The 16,007-nt window shown below is 41.9% G+C and overlaps 1 protein-coding gene across 1 annotated transcript; it reads right to left on the bottom strand.

The window, feature by feature from the left end:
* Positions 1 to 6,282: 6,282 nt before the first annotated feature.
* Positions 6,283 to 13,324, bottom strand: FZD1 (frizzled class receptor 1). The gene has a single exon (XM_039878135.1). It carries the CDS (start codon positions 12,714 to 12,716, stop codon positions 10,770 to 10,772), a length of 1,947 nt encoding a protein of 648 aa, XP_039734069.1. The 5' UTR covers positions 12,717 to 13,324; the 3' UTR covers positions 6,283 to 10,769.
* Between the last annotated feature and the right edge of the window lie 2,683 nt (positions 13,325 to 16,007).

The raw sequence follows: 16,007 nt of genomic DNA on the forward strand, positions 1-16,007 counted from the left end.
GATTTCTTTGCATTGTTTGGACAAAATGTTTAAATTAAAGATCATGAGAAAAAAGTTTCCCTCTAGAAATATAATGGTAACTTCATAAAGATTTAAAATCTCTAATCACAGCTAGAAATACAGATCTGGTTAATCAAAGACAAAATGAACTATGTCCACTATCTCTCACATCTAGCCATTCACCAAAGAGCAAAAATGCAATTTGAGAGATGTATTTCTGATGAAATCCATACAGTTATATCTGCCAGTAAAAAAAAAAAAATGCTGGGATTATATATGTTCACTTGGAAGAAGAGGGTTGACATTAGTCAATCGTCGACTGTTTCTGACCGATTTCTGGGACAAACACGAAACATGAATCTAGAGGAATTTGTGTTGAAATGACATACAGGGTAACAAAAAAGGTAGAAAACAAGAGGGTATGTAGCAAGGCAGAGAAAGAAAGATGACATCTGGAATATAAAGAAACACGGTAAAGTTAGAGGATTAGGACTGATCTATAGATTGCTTTACAGGAAATGGGGTAAGAGGAGAGCTAAAATCACTGAGGAATTATGGACCATTGACAGAAATATACTTAGAATGAAATGGAGAACAGAAGAAATTCAAGAAGCCAACTTTTTAAAATTTAAGTATAGCTGGTATACAATTTTATATTCGTTATATTAGTTTCAGGTGTGTGATATAATGATTCAGCATTTCTATACCTTACAATGTGATCACCCCACTAATTCCAGTAATCACTGTGTAAACTTATTACACTATACTCCCCTTCACCTTTTCACCCATCCCCTACCCCCGCCCTTCTGGCAATCATCCCTTTGGTCTCTATAGAAAGCCAGTTTTTTAAAATGTGGAATTGTAAAGAAAGAGAGTGTGGTGGGGATACTTCTAAAGGAAACATCCTCTAGCTATTTCCAACAGCTAAATATAGATGTGGCAGATACAATAAAGGTCCCCCAAAGATGTCCACACTTTCATCCTTGGAACCTTTTTCTATATTGACCTAATCGTGTGAGTCCTTAAAAGCAGGGGGCCATTCCCAGCTGGAGAGATTCAGACAGTGAGAGAAAACACTTGACCCAATGTTGCTGGTTTTAAAGATGGGGGGAGGGTACCATGAGCCACGGGGTGACCTCTAAAATTTGGAAAAGGCAATGAAATAGATTCTCTCCAAGAGCCTCCAGAAAGAAACACAGCCATGCTACACTTTGTAGCTGATTAGACCGATGTTAGGCTTCCAACCTATAGGACTATAAGATAATAAATTTGTGTTTTTAAAGTTTGTAGTAATTTATTATGGTAGCAATAAAAAATCAATACACTAGACCATGGGCGTAACCAAAGCACCAAATGATTATCTGCTCTTTCTATATGAGGAAATAATGAAATGACCAAACAACTGCTTTGATATAAGCCCTCAATGCTGCTCAACTTCCTGCATCAAAATGTATTCAGTACGTTTCAGTAGTATCAAAGGAATATTTTCATAACACTATTGAATAAGCTCCCTTTGGCAATATAGTCAAGAAGGACAAACAAAGGACTCTTTCAATTAGTTATCAATGCAGTAGAGGAGCATATTTCTGAAAGAAAATTATGATTCTCTTCCTGGTCATGATTTGGACTAGCCTCGAAGGGCTGTTGCCATGTTACCCAAGTGTATAACCTACCAATTATGTCAGAATTGTTAGCAGCTGTAAAGAAATTGAATTTGAAACAGTGTATCCAAAGTGGGCATGGCTGCACTGAAATGCATTTATGCTTTAACAGCAATATCACTAGTTAATATACAGAACATGATTTGTGTCATTTAACTTTAAGACTTTCCATTAACTTAATCTTTTATCTGAGTAAGTCTTGTAAAACATGCTTAGCCTGAAAAGAGGATGCAGGAAAAATAAGGCATTCATTTGCATTATGCCTTTTTAATTTCCATCAGTGATATGGTGAGTTGTAGAAGAAGAGAAGGGAGAGGGAATTATGGGAAACAAGAGAAGAGGGGGGCGAGGTGCTGGAGAACAGGTAGAAGAGGACGAGAGAAAAGAAATATACAGAGGAGAGAGGATGACTAAGATTTGTAGATGCCTCTCTAGTGCTAAAAATACCATTATATACTTTATATCTTTGATCTTCCCGACAGCCAATTTAGTAAAAAATTGTTATTATTACCATTTTAGGTAAATGGAGCTGAGTCTAAGAGCTAGTTGGGATTTAAGCCAGGTCTTACAAGTCCAACATTCTTTCCAAGATGATATTCAACTTCTCTGTTTCCAGTTCCCTATTATCTTGTAATTCTTTTTCTTTTTCATTTTTTTTTAAAGAAAGATGAAGAAAGGTGATTTTTCCAATCCAAGTTTATGTCCCTATTCAAGAGATATTTCCATTCAACTACTCTACTCAACCCTATGGGGGCTAGTCCCAGGAAAGAGTAGTTGACTTTGGTTTTTATCATACCCCTTTATTTTTCACCCATTCTAATGGCAAATGACCTCAAATTGTCTGCCTTCAGGACATAAAGCACTCCCACCCCAAAGCTGCTTCTCACATCTACCTCAACTCATCAGTGAACAAATGGACAAACACAGCTCCTGGGACAACCTGTGCGCCACTCTGTGAGGGCTCTCAACCCAGAATGTCTGCCTGTGAAATAGCCACATTTGGATCTAGAACATATTCTTAGCTCCTACTCCTCTAACCTTAAAACACTCCTCTAGAACACTTGCCCCAAACCAGCCCTCTCAAAGGCCTTCTTTTTCCTAATGAGGACCCATCTCCTCTCAAATGCACAGTAGCTGCACTGCAGGTTGATTTATATTAAATTTAACCAAAGCCTCATAAGACAGCCCAAGTGTAGTGACAGAGCCAGACGATGGGTGACCAGGGACCTTGGGTCCTATCAGTGACTGGAACATCCTTTTCTAAAAGTGGGGAGGGGCAGTCAAAGCTGAGAAAGAGCCTTCAAGAGGTTTCAGTCCTTTTAATTAGCTCAATGTGAATGATAATGAAAACTCGTCACATTTGTACAAAGCTTTCGTTGTTTATAAAAAGGTTTTCACACCTATCATTTCATTAATGTCTCCATTTGACTCATGACATCTTGTGAGTCAGACTCGCCAAGGTACCTTAACTTGATTAGCCCAGTTGATACCAGAATGGTAGGTTTTCTGGCTCCCAGGCCAGACTTCTTCCTCTGTGCCATCACATCTTCAATGATGCCTGGAAATGTGTAAAAGAAAATGAAAATGTGGAATATGAAGTATAATAGCATAACAGACTCCTTTAAGAGATTTTCCAATAAACTTGTTTAATGTTATCACAGATTCTTTTCCAGTGAAATTATGATACAGTATGTCCCTGTCTAGATTTAAAGAATAAAAGCAGGTTTATTTTATTGACTGTTATAGGCTAAATGCTTGCTTCCCCCTCAAAAATGTTGAAGCCTTAACTCCCAATGTGCTAGTATTTGGAGGTGGGGCCTGGGAGAGATAATGAAGCTTAGATTTGATCATGAGTATAGGATCCTCGTGATGGTATTAGTGCCCTTATGAGAAGAGATCGCTCTACCCTTATGAGTACACACCATAAGCCAAGAAGCAAGATCAGACATCATATCTGCTGGCACCTTGATCTTGGACTTCCCAGGACCCAGAACTAGGAGAAATATCTGTTTTTTAAGTCACTCAGTGGATGGCATATTGTTATAGTAGACCAAGACAATGACTACTGTAATATATCATCAGGCTATTATCAATTTAAAATGAATTTTTCAGGTCAAAAGTAAAAACCATGCTGTAGGCACAGTAAATCCATACTTTTCTTCAATTTTATTTTATAAATTTAACATATATCATTATTTAAAAATGTATATTTCACAATTTTCAGTATTCCTCTAGAGCAGGGTTTCTCAACTTTGGCAGTTTGGATCAGCTAAGTCTTTGTGGTCAGGGGCTGTCCTGAACATTGTAACACGTTTAGTACTGACCTGGCCTCTACTCATTAAATGCCCATAGTAACTGCCTCCCCCGACCCCATTATGACAATCAAAAATGTGTTCGGATATTGCCAAATGTTCTAGAATCACGGTTCCAGAGTCTAATGTGTTGGTACCTCCCGAAATAATTATATTATCTGCACATCTTTTTTATTCCTTTACATTGAGTTTAATTAAAAGATAGCAAGAATAGTGCTTTGTTTCAACACAAAGCAGTGAAATTTTATATGCATTTCCAGAGAATGATAAGAATGGATAGATAAGAAGGATAACAAGAAGGATGAACTCAATATAGAAAGGCGTAGACCAATTGTGACCGAAGAGTTTCATGCAAATAGAAATGTGAAGGCCATGGAATGCATGGTCCATATGCTATATTCTACAATCCCCAATTATGACAGAATTTTAAGTTTATCTACTTCTTTTTCCTTCCTGTAGATGTGCCTTTTCATTTTGGGAAAAGTATGAATGCTAAACCTACTTACCTCTGAGAAAAAGTATGTGTTGATATATAGCCATTTGGGGTAATCCCTATTTGAGTTTGTAATCTCATGTCAGCAGACTGCATTATTATACAGAAAAATAAAATAAATATAAACATATGCATAACCTAATAGTTCCTCACAATCTGATAAACTGTTAACATCAATTAAAAAAAAAAACTCTATGCATTCCAAGGGAATACTTTTGAGAGTCTTTTATAAAAATAGCTACTTAACTTGATTTCATGAGTAGCCAGGATTAGTTAGTTAGATTCCTATATCTAGGCCCCATTACTCAGGAGGCAGAGGCTAAAGGCAGAATGGCCAAGATATCAATGTGGTTTCTTCCATTATACTGTCATGTTCCACTTAGCTTCTGTTGATTGGTTCTCACTGTGAAGATCAGTTACGAAGGTTTGTGTTCATTGGCTTTTCATCTGGTAGCGAAAGAGGCTAAAGCTACAGTGGAATACTTTTAATGTTGGACCAGTGACCACGATAAAAGTTTTTACTCTATCTTGGGAACACAATTTAATCCATGACTGACCATCTCAGTTTGCTCAGGACTTTCCTTGATTTACTATTGAAAGTCCCATATCCCAAGAAACCCCTCAGTCCCAGGCAAATGTGAACACCGGGTCACCCTATCTGAGTTATGAATTTTTAACAGAGTATTTATTAGAGTTAATTTTAAAAAAAATCTTTGCCAAAAGTTGGAAATATAAGGTCAAGAAATCTCCAATCTATCTTTAAAGAAAAAAACAAAATCCTTATAACAATCAAACAGCACTTGGCATTTGGAATATGCATTAAACTATCCTGTATGACTTTCAGGTATTTGCTGCTGCATTTGTAAAGACTAGCATTTCCAAAGGCAAGAGAACAATCTGTCTCAGAGTGCTTCATTTGAGCAAGGACACACTGCCAACTTGAAAGGAAACAATGGCCACACTTTGTCTATGGGTGGTGGGGAGGGAATCCTGCAGTTATTCTCTTGCAAATTTAATTCAAACAGGTATTGAGATCTGAAACATGGAGATATCCACAAATTAGAGGATACTTGGTTTTTAAAAAGGAAAGAAAGAAATCCAGGCCACAGAGAACTGCCTCAAAGAAGCAATAGTGGTTCCTTTTCATGTTAATCACTATATTCCTATGAACATGTTTTGAAAGTCAATACCGGGAATGAAATTTCTTGAGATCTTCTTTATATAAAATATGCATATTACAAATATTAAAACTTAAAAATTTTTGTCTTCAAGCAAGCCAATTTTATTTTAAAAATAGCATGCATGTGTAAAATGTGCATATCAATGCTATTCCAAAACTTTGCTTTTAGAATTATTAGTTATATATTAGTTATACAAATATGCAATTCAACTAGTGTATTAATGATTCCTTTAGAAAATTCAGTGTTATTTGAATTTTTATCACCCCAAAATATACCTTTAGATTATCACCACCTTAAGATAAAATGATTTACTTAGAGAAATCTCTATTGGAAAATATTATCTTATTTTTTCAAGTGATTTAAGAATAGGCTTAACTTATAAAACCGATGATAACCCTTGGAATATTTGTCATCTGTTCATTATAGAATGTACTTATAGATTGCACTTGAGCCTATGCATTACTTAAAAAAAAAGATTTCTGTAAGAAGTCCTTTGATTTGACCTGTTATTGGGGTCCCAAACAAACTTGTAAGCAAAAATCTCCAAAGGAAATATTATTATATTTAAACAGAACTTGATTCTGTAATGGAGTACAGACACTTGTCACCAGAGATCATGATAAAACTTAAGGAAATTAGTCTAGAATCTGTCTTTTAATCACTAGTTTCCAAATAAGCTCTTTTGTCAGTACAATTGTTATGGTTTAACACATCCATTGTCAAAAGGTATGACCATAGCGAATAGAAATATTTTAGCCCAAAGTATTTAAAGGAATTCTGAGTCATGACTGAAGCTCAAGTCCTCTTTTACAAATTTTAAGCGCTATTGGCACCTGCCAACAGTTCAAAATACAGATATAAATCTTAGGAGACACCAAAATAAACTTTACCTTGTTTGGCATTTTTCTTATAAGACTGCAATTCAAATGTAAGGGCTTTAAGATAAAAGCCTTGAATTTTAGGGAGTACTGCAATTTCCTTTTAAGTAATGTAACTATAGAATATCCTTACATGTAGTCCACATCTTATTTTGGCTCCTACAGGTTAATCCTGCAAGACTTTGAAATTAGTATATTCTTGAAGTATTCGATAACAATATCACCAGTGTCCACCTCAAGAAATAGGTAATGACCACATTTTGATTCTTATCTCTCAGGCCCCAGTCACATAGAACATTATAATCAGAAATGGATCAGAGATAATGAGTGCCATACCACTATTTTCAATTAACTGCATGTGTATTACAGAAAATGTGGCCTACAGCCAATAAATGGATTAGAAAGCAATAAAAGCTAAAGTAGCTGAAGATGAACCCAAATATACACACTGAAAATACAGCATCTTTTAAAAAAACATAAGTCCCAAGATTGAAATATGATTATCAGGGCAAGTGATCAGAAGCCATCCACTTTCTAAAATTGTTTACGGTTTAGGCAATTGTTTTCTTAATCACACACTAATTCTTCACTGTGGTCTCCTTTCCTAGTTGAATGGTGGACTTTGGGAATGATGCAACTATAGCAGAAGGCTTCAGTGCTTGCTGGAAACAAAAGGACCAGGACTAAACTCAGGCTGACAAGTGACTACCCCTGACAAACTGAAAAATCCGGTCGAGCTGTTTTGCATATGTTTGACACTAGCTGGCTTTGAGATTTAAAATAGGAGTTTCTGTCCCCACAAAGTTTACATGAAAAATGGCTTTAAAAAAAAAGCATCAGAAGGCTTTTTATACTATATATACATTTACTACAAAAGCTGAATCAAGCACACCATGAGGGGGAAAACTTACTCCTATTGAAAGCTGGTTAAAAAAAACAAAACAGGCAAGCTAAACTATCTGAAAACAGGGTTTGTCATGGAAACAGCATGTTAATGGGACCATATTCCCATTAGCTTTACATTTTTCCAGGCAAGTCTTATTTTGCTACCAGTATTGAAAGAAGCAAAATAATACACTGGCTTTCTATACGCTACATAATTTAAAATAAGTTGTTTTCTAAAAACAAAGTCTGATGTTGACTTAAAAATGTTTTTAAAGCTATTTAAATCCAGCGTTAAAAAACCTTTCTCCATCAAATTTATAGTTACATCATTTTAAGGACACTCACAGTAAGAATGCTTTATAATAGAGAATAATAACTTAAATTTTTTTTCCAGAAATTACCTGATCGAATTACCTGAGGAGACATGTTTTAATTTGGTCTAAGAATTGCTATTTTTTTGTGTGTCTATACAATAAAATCTTCTCAGATATCTACTATGTTAATGTAACAACAAAATGTAACAACAAAAAAGAACATAAAATTGCATCTTGGTACTTTAAACCGAAGGCAATATTTTCAATTACAATTTTTTATTTGCCTTAAAATAAATGACTTATAAGACAATTTCCTTAAAACCATGAAAGTAACTCTGTTTTATCAATGGTCTTCATTTTAGCCCAAAATGTTTCATGGAAAATTTAATAAAGATATTTTTAGTCGGTAAAGAAATAAAAGATTTGTTTTTCAAAGGTATTTGAGGTTTTCCAGATATCTGGCATTTTCCATTTCTCATTACTTATTTCTATATTGTAAAATGCACAAGTAAACTTTGTATCTTTATTTTATAAAAATTAATGTGTCTATATGTGGATATATATATATAACATATATGTGTATATCTATATACACTCTACATATATACATATATATAAATTCTGACTTAGAGTAGACCAACTAGGTAATTCCTCTGGAGAAGGTTCCTTGAACAATATAAAAATGGAGTCTTCAGAAGCAAACAACAAAACAGTCTTATACACCCAACTGCTGTTTAAAATGCTTATAAATAGTCAGTTAACCTTTTATTAAATATCTACTTATGGTTTTGGAATATCCAAAATTATGGAAAATGTAAGTCTGTACCTCATAAAAATCGTGGCAATGGTGATGGCTGATGATTTTAAAATGAACCTCCATATTATAAAAGGTCATGTAAATTTACTCCTTAAAAGAAAAAAGCTTTATTAAAATTAGTGTTCTTTTTAATAATCTTTGATTAAAGAAATAATTTGCAAACTTCTATTTTATACTGTCACCATCATGAAAGCAGATCTTATCTAGGGACTTCGCGATGTCAATCACAACAATGCCAGTAGAATAATTCTTTGGAAGGACTGGTCTGAAGGTTTGGAGATAGACTTTTTCATTGAATTCTTGAATTTATATACTCTGGGATTGGCCAAGAGACAATATAAAATGTAAAGATAGTTTGTAGTTCAAACAGTTTCAGCTCTATTATAATTTTCAGGCACAAAAACAATATAATTTTGTACAAAACTTTGACTTTTTTATTTGCGAAATTAAAAATATGGTATAATATATATATATATATATATATATAAACTTCTATTCCCCTATAAATATAGATGATTTTGTGATAGTGAACAGAATAAATGCATACCAAATTCAAAGACCATTGTCATTTTAGGGTATGACAGACATAGTAGATTTAGGTCCTAAGTACCGGCATTTTGATAGACACTTAAAAGTTTACAACAATACAATCAGGACTGCTTTTTTCATCTTTTTCACAGAGAACTAAAGTGAGTATTTTTAAATGGCTTTGAAAGATTTACATTTGATACATTTCTGTAAATCCCAAAAAGGAGCACTCAGGATTTAAAGCAGCAGATCTGCACAGTTTCCCCTTAGCAGGCATGCCCCTATTTTGTTTATTTCAGGAGCTAATCCTATCAAGTATTCCACCTTCTTTACCTCTCAGAATCTTACCAGGTTACTAGTGATGTGGATTGTTCCTCCCTCAAAATGTGTTGCTGAGTAACAATCATAATAACATGTTGAAAGTACAACTTTTACATTGTAAATTTCCCGATATGTGTCTATTATTTGATTAAAAATAAAAGTAGCACTTCATTTTGAGGAAGTCCATTACACTGAAATCTCCTTCAACTTTTTATATTCAGTTTATGTCCTGCTGTCTTGTTAAGGAAAGCAAAGATCAACTCCTTAACAAAGCTTTCCAGGTGACCTTAACATTTTCATTTTACAGAACCGTAAAATCTAAACGCGGACTGTCGCAGTCCTAGAGGCAGATTGCCAGGCATCAGTATGCAATTAGAATGAACATTTTATAACCCCCATCTTCAGTCTCTCTCAACCCACACAAAGCTTCTTGCCTCTTCCCAAATCTCAGCAACCACATCTTTCCATGACGCTGGCCAAACCCATACCAGGGTTTAGACACTAGAGAATGAAATGAGCTCATCCACCAAAACTTAGACTTTAAAAAGTTTGGCAACGGTTATCCCACTCGCCCTCTAACCAACTTAGGTGGAAGCTGGGAGCGTCTGGGCGTTGGCAGCCAGTGCGGAGGGAGGCTGGGACTGTCGGCGCCCACATGGATAGGCCTCCTGGAAGCTAGGGGAAAGGTTCTAGACAGTGAAAATTTCAGCTGCGGGAAGTCAAAGAAACAGGCCTTCGAAATCTGGCCCCGGACAAGGGCAGACTTGGAAGCTTTGAGAAATTCTGTACTTTAAGAGCCCCAACCTCAAACAAGGAAGGGAAGAGGGGGAGCAGAAAAAGGAGGAAAGTGACCCGGGCAGCGTAGCCCCAGACGCACCCAGACGCTGCAGGGAGGAGGGGCGCGCGAGAGGACTACTAGGAGCACCCAGCGGGTACGCTCGGGTTTTATCTCCGAAGTACTCCGAAAAGGGCAAGAAGGAAAAGCCTCAAATGGTGAAATCGCCCTAAATAATTCCAACTTGAACAAACACACAAAAAAAGGAAAGGAAAGTAAAAGAAAACGCGTCATTTAAATACAAATATACTTACAAAAATCTTACACAGGTTATTTACAGTCATAAAAGCTACAGTCCTTATACCAGAGTGAGAGAACGACAGATGTCTGTCCATCCCCCACTTTGGCAGTTGGGCCCTCGAGTCCGTTTGCCCCCAGGGACGGAAGCTTTTGCAGGAGCTGTGCTGTTAAAAGAAGCCTGCGAAAGTTGAGTGTCAAGTGAGGAAGCCTAGAGTAGCTGGGCTTGGCAAGGATTCCAGGGGGCCAGATTTTGGGAGTGGCTGGGACCCGGCTGAGGGCTGGGAATGGGCCGAAACCCCGGGTCTCAGACGGTGGTCTCCCCCTGTTTGCTGTTGGTGAGTCTGGTGTAGAACTTCCTCCAAGAGTTGAGGGTCTTGCCGGACCAGATCCAGAAGCCTGACGTGATGCCCACAATCAGTGTCATAAGGTACTTGATCATGAAGACTGTGAAGTCGGGGCTCATGGGCGGGTGCGGCGGGGCTCCTCCGCCCGCCTGGAGGTGGGGGCAGGGGATAGCGTAGCTCTTGCAGCTCTGGGCCACCCAGCTGCGCTCCCACTGGTCCCGGAAGGCCTGCTCATAGAAGTAGCAGGCGATGACTATGGTGGCTGGCACCGTGTAAAGCACGCTGAAGACGCCGATGCGCACCATGAGCTTCTCCAGCTTCTCTGTCTTGGTGCCGTCGTGCTTCATGATGGTACGAATGCGGAAGAGCGACACGAACCCGGCGAGCAGAAAGGATGTACCGATGAACAGGTATACGAAGAGGGGCGCCAGCACGAAGCCGCGCAGCGCGTCCACATTGTTGAGCCCCACGAAGCACACCCCACTCAGCACGTCGCCATCCACCTGGCCCAGCGCCAGGATGGTGATGGTCTTGATGGCCGGCACGGCCCAGGCGGCCAGGTGAAAATACTGCGAGTTTGCCTCGATGGCTTCGTGGCCCCATTTCATGCCGGCCGCCAAGAACCAGGTGAGCGACAAGATCACCCACCAGATGGAGCTGGCCATGCTGAAGAAGTAGAGCATCATGAAGAGGATGGTGCAGCCCTCCTTCTTGGTGCCCTGAGCCACTGTACGCGCCCCGTCCTCGGAAAACTTGTCGTTACACACCACCCGGTCCTCCAGCAGAAAGCCGGCGATGTAGGCCACCGCCACGGCCGTGTAGCACCCCGACAGGAAGATGATGGGCCGCTCGGGGTAGCTGAAGCGCCGCATGTCCACCAAGTACGTGAGCACCGTGAAGAGCGTGGAGGCGCAGCACAGCACTGACCAGATGCCGATCCAGGTGCGCGAGAAGCGCAGCTCTTCGGGCCCAAAATACATGAGCCCGTAAACCTTGGTGGGCTCACAGGGCGCGCCGCAGTCCTTCTCCCCCAGGAAGTGGTAGTTGAGGTAGGAGGGAACTTTGAGGGCGCGCGGGCACGAGAACTTGCCTCGCTCAGACGCGCCGGCACCCCCAGAGAAGCCGCCGCCGCGGTGGCCCCCGCCGCCGTGCTGGGGGTTGCTGGTCCAGAACTCCGGCAGCAGCGAGGGGGTCGGGGTGCCCTTATCCGACGTGTTCTGGCCAACGCACAGCTCGCCGGCGCCGTGCACCGGGAACTTCTCGCACTTGAGCGTGTCCGGCCACTGGAAGCCGAACTTGTTCATGAGCGCCTCGCAACCCTGGCGCGCGCGCTCGCAGAGAGAGCGGCAGGGTGGCAGAGCCTGCTCCAACACAGTGCACACCGGCGCGTACATGGAGCACAGAAAGAACTTGAGCTCGGCCGAACACTGCACCTTCACCAGCGGGTAGAACTGGTGCACCTCGAGGCCCGCATCCTCCTGGTTCGTGTGGCCCAGCAGGTTGGGCATGATGGTCTGGTTGTACGCGATGTCCGTGCACAGCGGGATGGAAATTGGCTGGCAGTAGCCATGGTCCGGGATGGAGATGCCCCGCTCGCCGTTGTACTGCTGCCCGCTCTGTTGCTGTTGAGGCGGCGGCGGCGGGGGCTGCTGGCCCGGCCCAGGCCCCTGGCCGGCCGCCTGTGCCCGGACCCCCAGCAGCAGCGGAGCTTCCAGCAGCCAAAGCAGCAGCAGCAGCCTGCGCGCCAAGCGTCCAGAGTCAGCTGGGGGGCGGCGGCGACGGCGGCGGCTACCCGCGTCCCAGGTCCCCTTCGTCACCGGCCCAGCCGGGAGCGCCCCGGCATAAAGTTCCCAGCTCGCGCCGCCACCGGCGGCCCGGGACTTCTTAGGCGCCTCCTCCTCAGCCATACTTTCTCGGCTCCTATCTTGGCGCCGCTCGGCTGGGGCTGGCGGTGGAGCAGCCGCCGGCGGCTCCTCTTACGGCCGGGGAGCTATCCTCCGTGCCAGTGCCCTCCGTCGAGTCCGAGCCGCACTCGGCCCGCTCGCCTGGCTCCCGCTCCGCGTCTCGCAGCCGCCGCCGCCGCCGCGGAAACTTGCGATTCATGAAGCGCGGGGAGAAGCCCGGGTGGTTCGGGCGCGCCGGGGTCGCGTCCCGCCTTCCTGGCCCTCGGCTCGCTGGCTCCCGGCTGACGGCGCCGCGCTAGTGGCCGCGGCCCCGTAGAGCGCGCAACTCTCCGCAGCCCAGCGGCCTCGGCTCCCCCCTGCGCCTCCGCCTCCCTCTCCGCCGCCTGACCATTTGTGTCAATCCCTCAACTCGCTAGCTCTCCTCTCCCTCGCGCGCCCTCGGACCGGTTTCCAGGCGCCCCGCAGTCTGTCTTTCACCAGGAGGGAGGAGCCTTGAAACCGACGCGGCACTGGAGGCTCAGGGACCGTCGCCCAATCGCCGCTCTGGCTTCCGGGCGCAAAGGGCTCCCGCTGCCTTCTTCCCTGAGCGAAAGTCGCCGGCGGGCGGGAGGAAGGGGAGGCGGGAGGCGGAGGAAGTAGTGGTGGCAGAGGCACCACTCAGGCACAAAGAGTGGGTTTGCTATGAAGCGGGACAGGCTTGGTTGCTTTTGCTTTTGCGGAAGAAAGGGCGAGGACAAGTAGGAGAATTTGTCCCATATGCTGTTGGAGATAATGAATAGGAGTCGGTGGACCGCGAGACTTATCTTTTCTTCTCTTTTATCCATTTTCATGTTTAAAAATCCGGCTCTTAACGCTGGTTACGAACAGCAAACTGAGAGCTGCGATCAGAACAGATGCCTTTGACTTAAGGAGCGCACGGCTTCCTTTGAGTTTATGTTGAGGTTTTGTTTAAAATATTACTCTAATAAATCCTAGAACTTTCAGGCTGGGCATGGCTGGCTTTGGACGCGCCATTTCCCCCAAGGAGAAGTTCGCGGGATCGCTGTCAAATGAAGAAAAACAAGAACGACAAAACACAAAGTTTGATGGAATTTAAAAAGTAAAGCCAGATGCATCGTCCGCTTTTTTTTTTTTTCTTGTAGTCAAACTCATTTTCCTCCTCTTTAATCAAGTCAGAAACAGAAGCAATGGGGAAATACCCATTAAATATTTACAGAGAAAAACTTGAAAACCCAATGACCTTCCCCCGGGAGCGTCCTCGCTGTCTGAGACCCCAAGAGATGACTCGGGCTTGAACTGCACTGGCGAGCAGCCTGGAGCCTGGGGAGCTACTAGGAGCCTCCCAAAGCCCGGAACGTCAGTGGCTCTGGGGAACTTCTGGCAGTGTTAGACCCGGGCCAGTTAGGTGCTAAAGACTGGGCTGCAGCGTGGTTTTCCACACGTCTGCAGAGCTGGGGATGCCGATTTAGAAAACAAACCAACAAAACAACAAAGTCTGAAAACAAACAGCAGACTGACTGCACATTCTCTTCCTAATTTCAAACAACACAGTCCATCTCAGCAGACATATTCTTCTTTTTTTCCGAGTAAGATTTTGTTAAGCGATGGTTTAACTATGTGATTCAGTTTTCTCAATAAAGTGCCATGGTATTCTACTTAGGATTTGTTGGCCTCTGCTTAGACTCTTTCTTGGGATACTTTCCTACAGCTATTTTCTATTTTTTTGTTTATCCGTTTATTTGTCTATTAATTCTTACTAAGCACCTATTATGCTATAAGCACTGTTAGTTAGAAAAGTACAAGATGAACAAGACATAGCCCAGCCTTGCAGGAAGGCAGAGTACAGTGAGGCACAGAAATGTAGATCAGTTATCCTATAAATGTAGATCAGTTATCCATTTAAAATGTTTCTCATCTCCAAGCTGAAGGAGCTTGAGGGAAGCAGCCAGCCTGTGGAAAGGGTGGGAGCGTTCTGATGGAAAGGTGGATGGAAGATGCAAAAGACAGGAGCTCTGAAGTGCTTAAATTGCTAAAGTGAGGCGGGATGTGAGTGTGGCTGAGAAATTCTGGGAAAGGCAGGAGAAAGTTTTAGTCCATGCTAAAAACTTTGGGTAAATTATATAGACGATAGGGAGCTATTAAAGACCACTTTTCTCCACTTAAGTAGGAAATGGCTTCAAGAAGACTGTGAAAGAGAGAACCTGGAGCACACTGTCACTGAAAAGCTTGAACATTAGTCTAGACATAAAGGTCACTACTTAAGATGAGTGTTATGTGTACTACATACTCACAGGGCACTATGAACTTCATCACCATGCATGTTGGTGTCTCTAAAAAGTGTTTAGTCCTATCTTTATGTGTTAAATGAAATGACACTGTTTCAGATACACATAGTATTGTTTTTCAAATATTCATGGGTGCAGTAAATTAAAATACCTATTTGTTTTCAAATGTTTCTGGATTCCTAGTATTTATGAAAAGAGAAAGAAAACTGTTCAAATATACACAATAGGTAGCAGGTGTGTGTGAGTGAGAGAGAGAGAGAGAGAGAGAGAGAGAGAGAGAGAGAGTGTGTGTGGTGTGTGTGTGTGTGTGTGTGTGTGTGTTACAGTTATTCATGAAGCATTTTGATATTGAAAAGGAAGTGGGGAAGCACAGGTGCCCTCTGATGTCCTTTGAGCACTTACAGTCTGTATTGTTCATTTTACCATTCAGCATCCTGACCCACAATCTCCTGAGATACTTTTCTTTAGCCTTCCACCCTGATGCTCATTCCTCTGCTGATAATATTCCATACTTAGAAACTTTACCAACCTGTCTTCCTTCTGCCACTCCTCACTTGTAAAGACTTCTCTGTCCCGTGTTCTCTTCTCTCAAGGTCATTCTAGGTGACTAGGCTGAGTGAAAAGTGAATTTATTCTCATGTCTTAATTACCAAGTAGCATCACATGCATTAAGACATCCACTGCCACTATCACCCCCCAACCCTTTTCTCCCAAAGGGATAGGGCACGGGAAATACGGCAGAGTATTTAGTTCTGTTTCTCAGACTAGGTGACACTCTCTTGCTTCAAGAAGAGTTGTTCTATTGAAATTCTTGAGCTTATTTTATCTTCCACTCAACAATGAAATTTACTAGTGAGGAGGCTCAGAAGTGCAATGACTGGAGTGAAAAAGAAAAAAAAAAGTTACTCTTACCAGATCATGGAACTGAAGGCATCATATAGGAACTAGTTAATTTTCTCCAGTTTACAATTAAGAATACTAGGCCCAGAAATGTTAAGGGATCCACTAC

Source organism: Pteropus medius, unplaced genomic scaffold (assembly GCF_902729225.1).
Source record: "Pteropus medius unplaced genomic scaffold, Ma_sr-lr_union100, whole genome shotgun sequence".
In the NCBI taxonomy this organism is placed as follows: Eukaryota; Metazoa; Chordata; class Mammalia; order Chiroptera; family Pteropodidae; genus Pteropus; species Pteropus medius.

Coding starts and splice junctions, on each gene's coding strand:
- FZD1 (XM_039878135.1), bottom strand. CDS start 12,716: ATGGCTGAGGAGGAGGCGCCTAAGAAGTCCCGGGCCGCCGGTGGCGGC.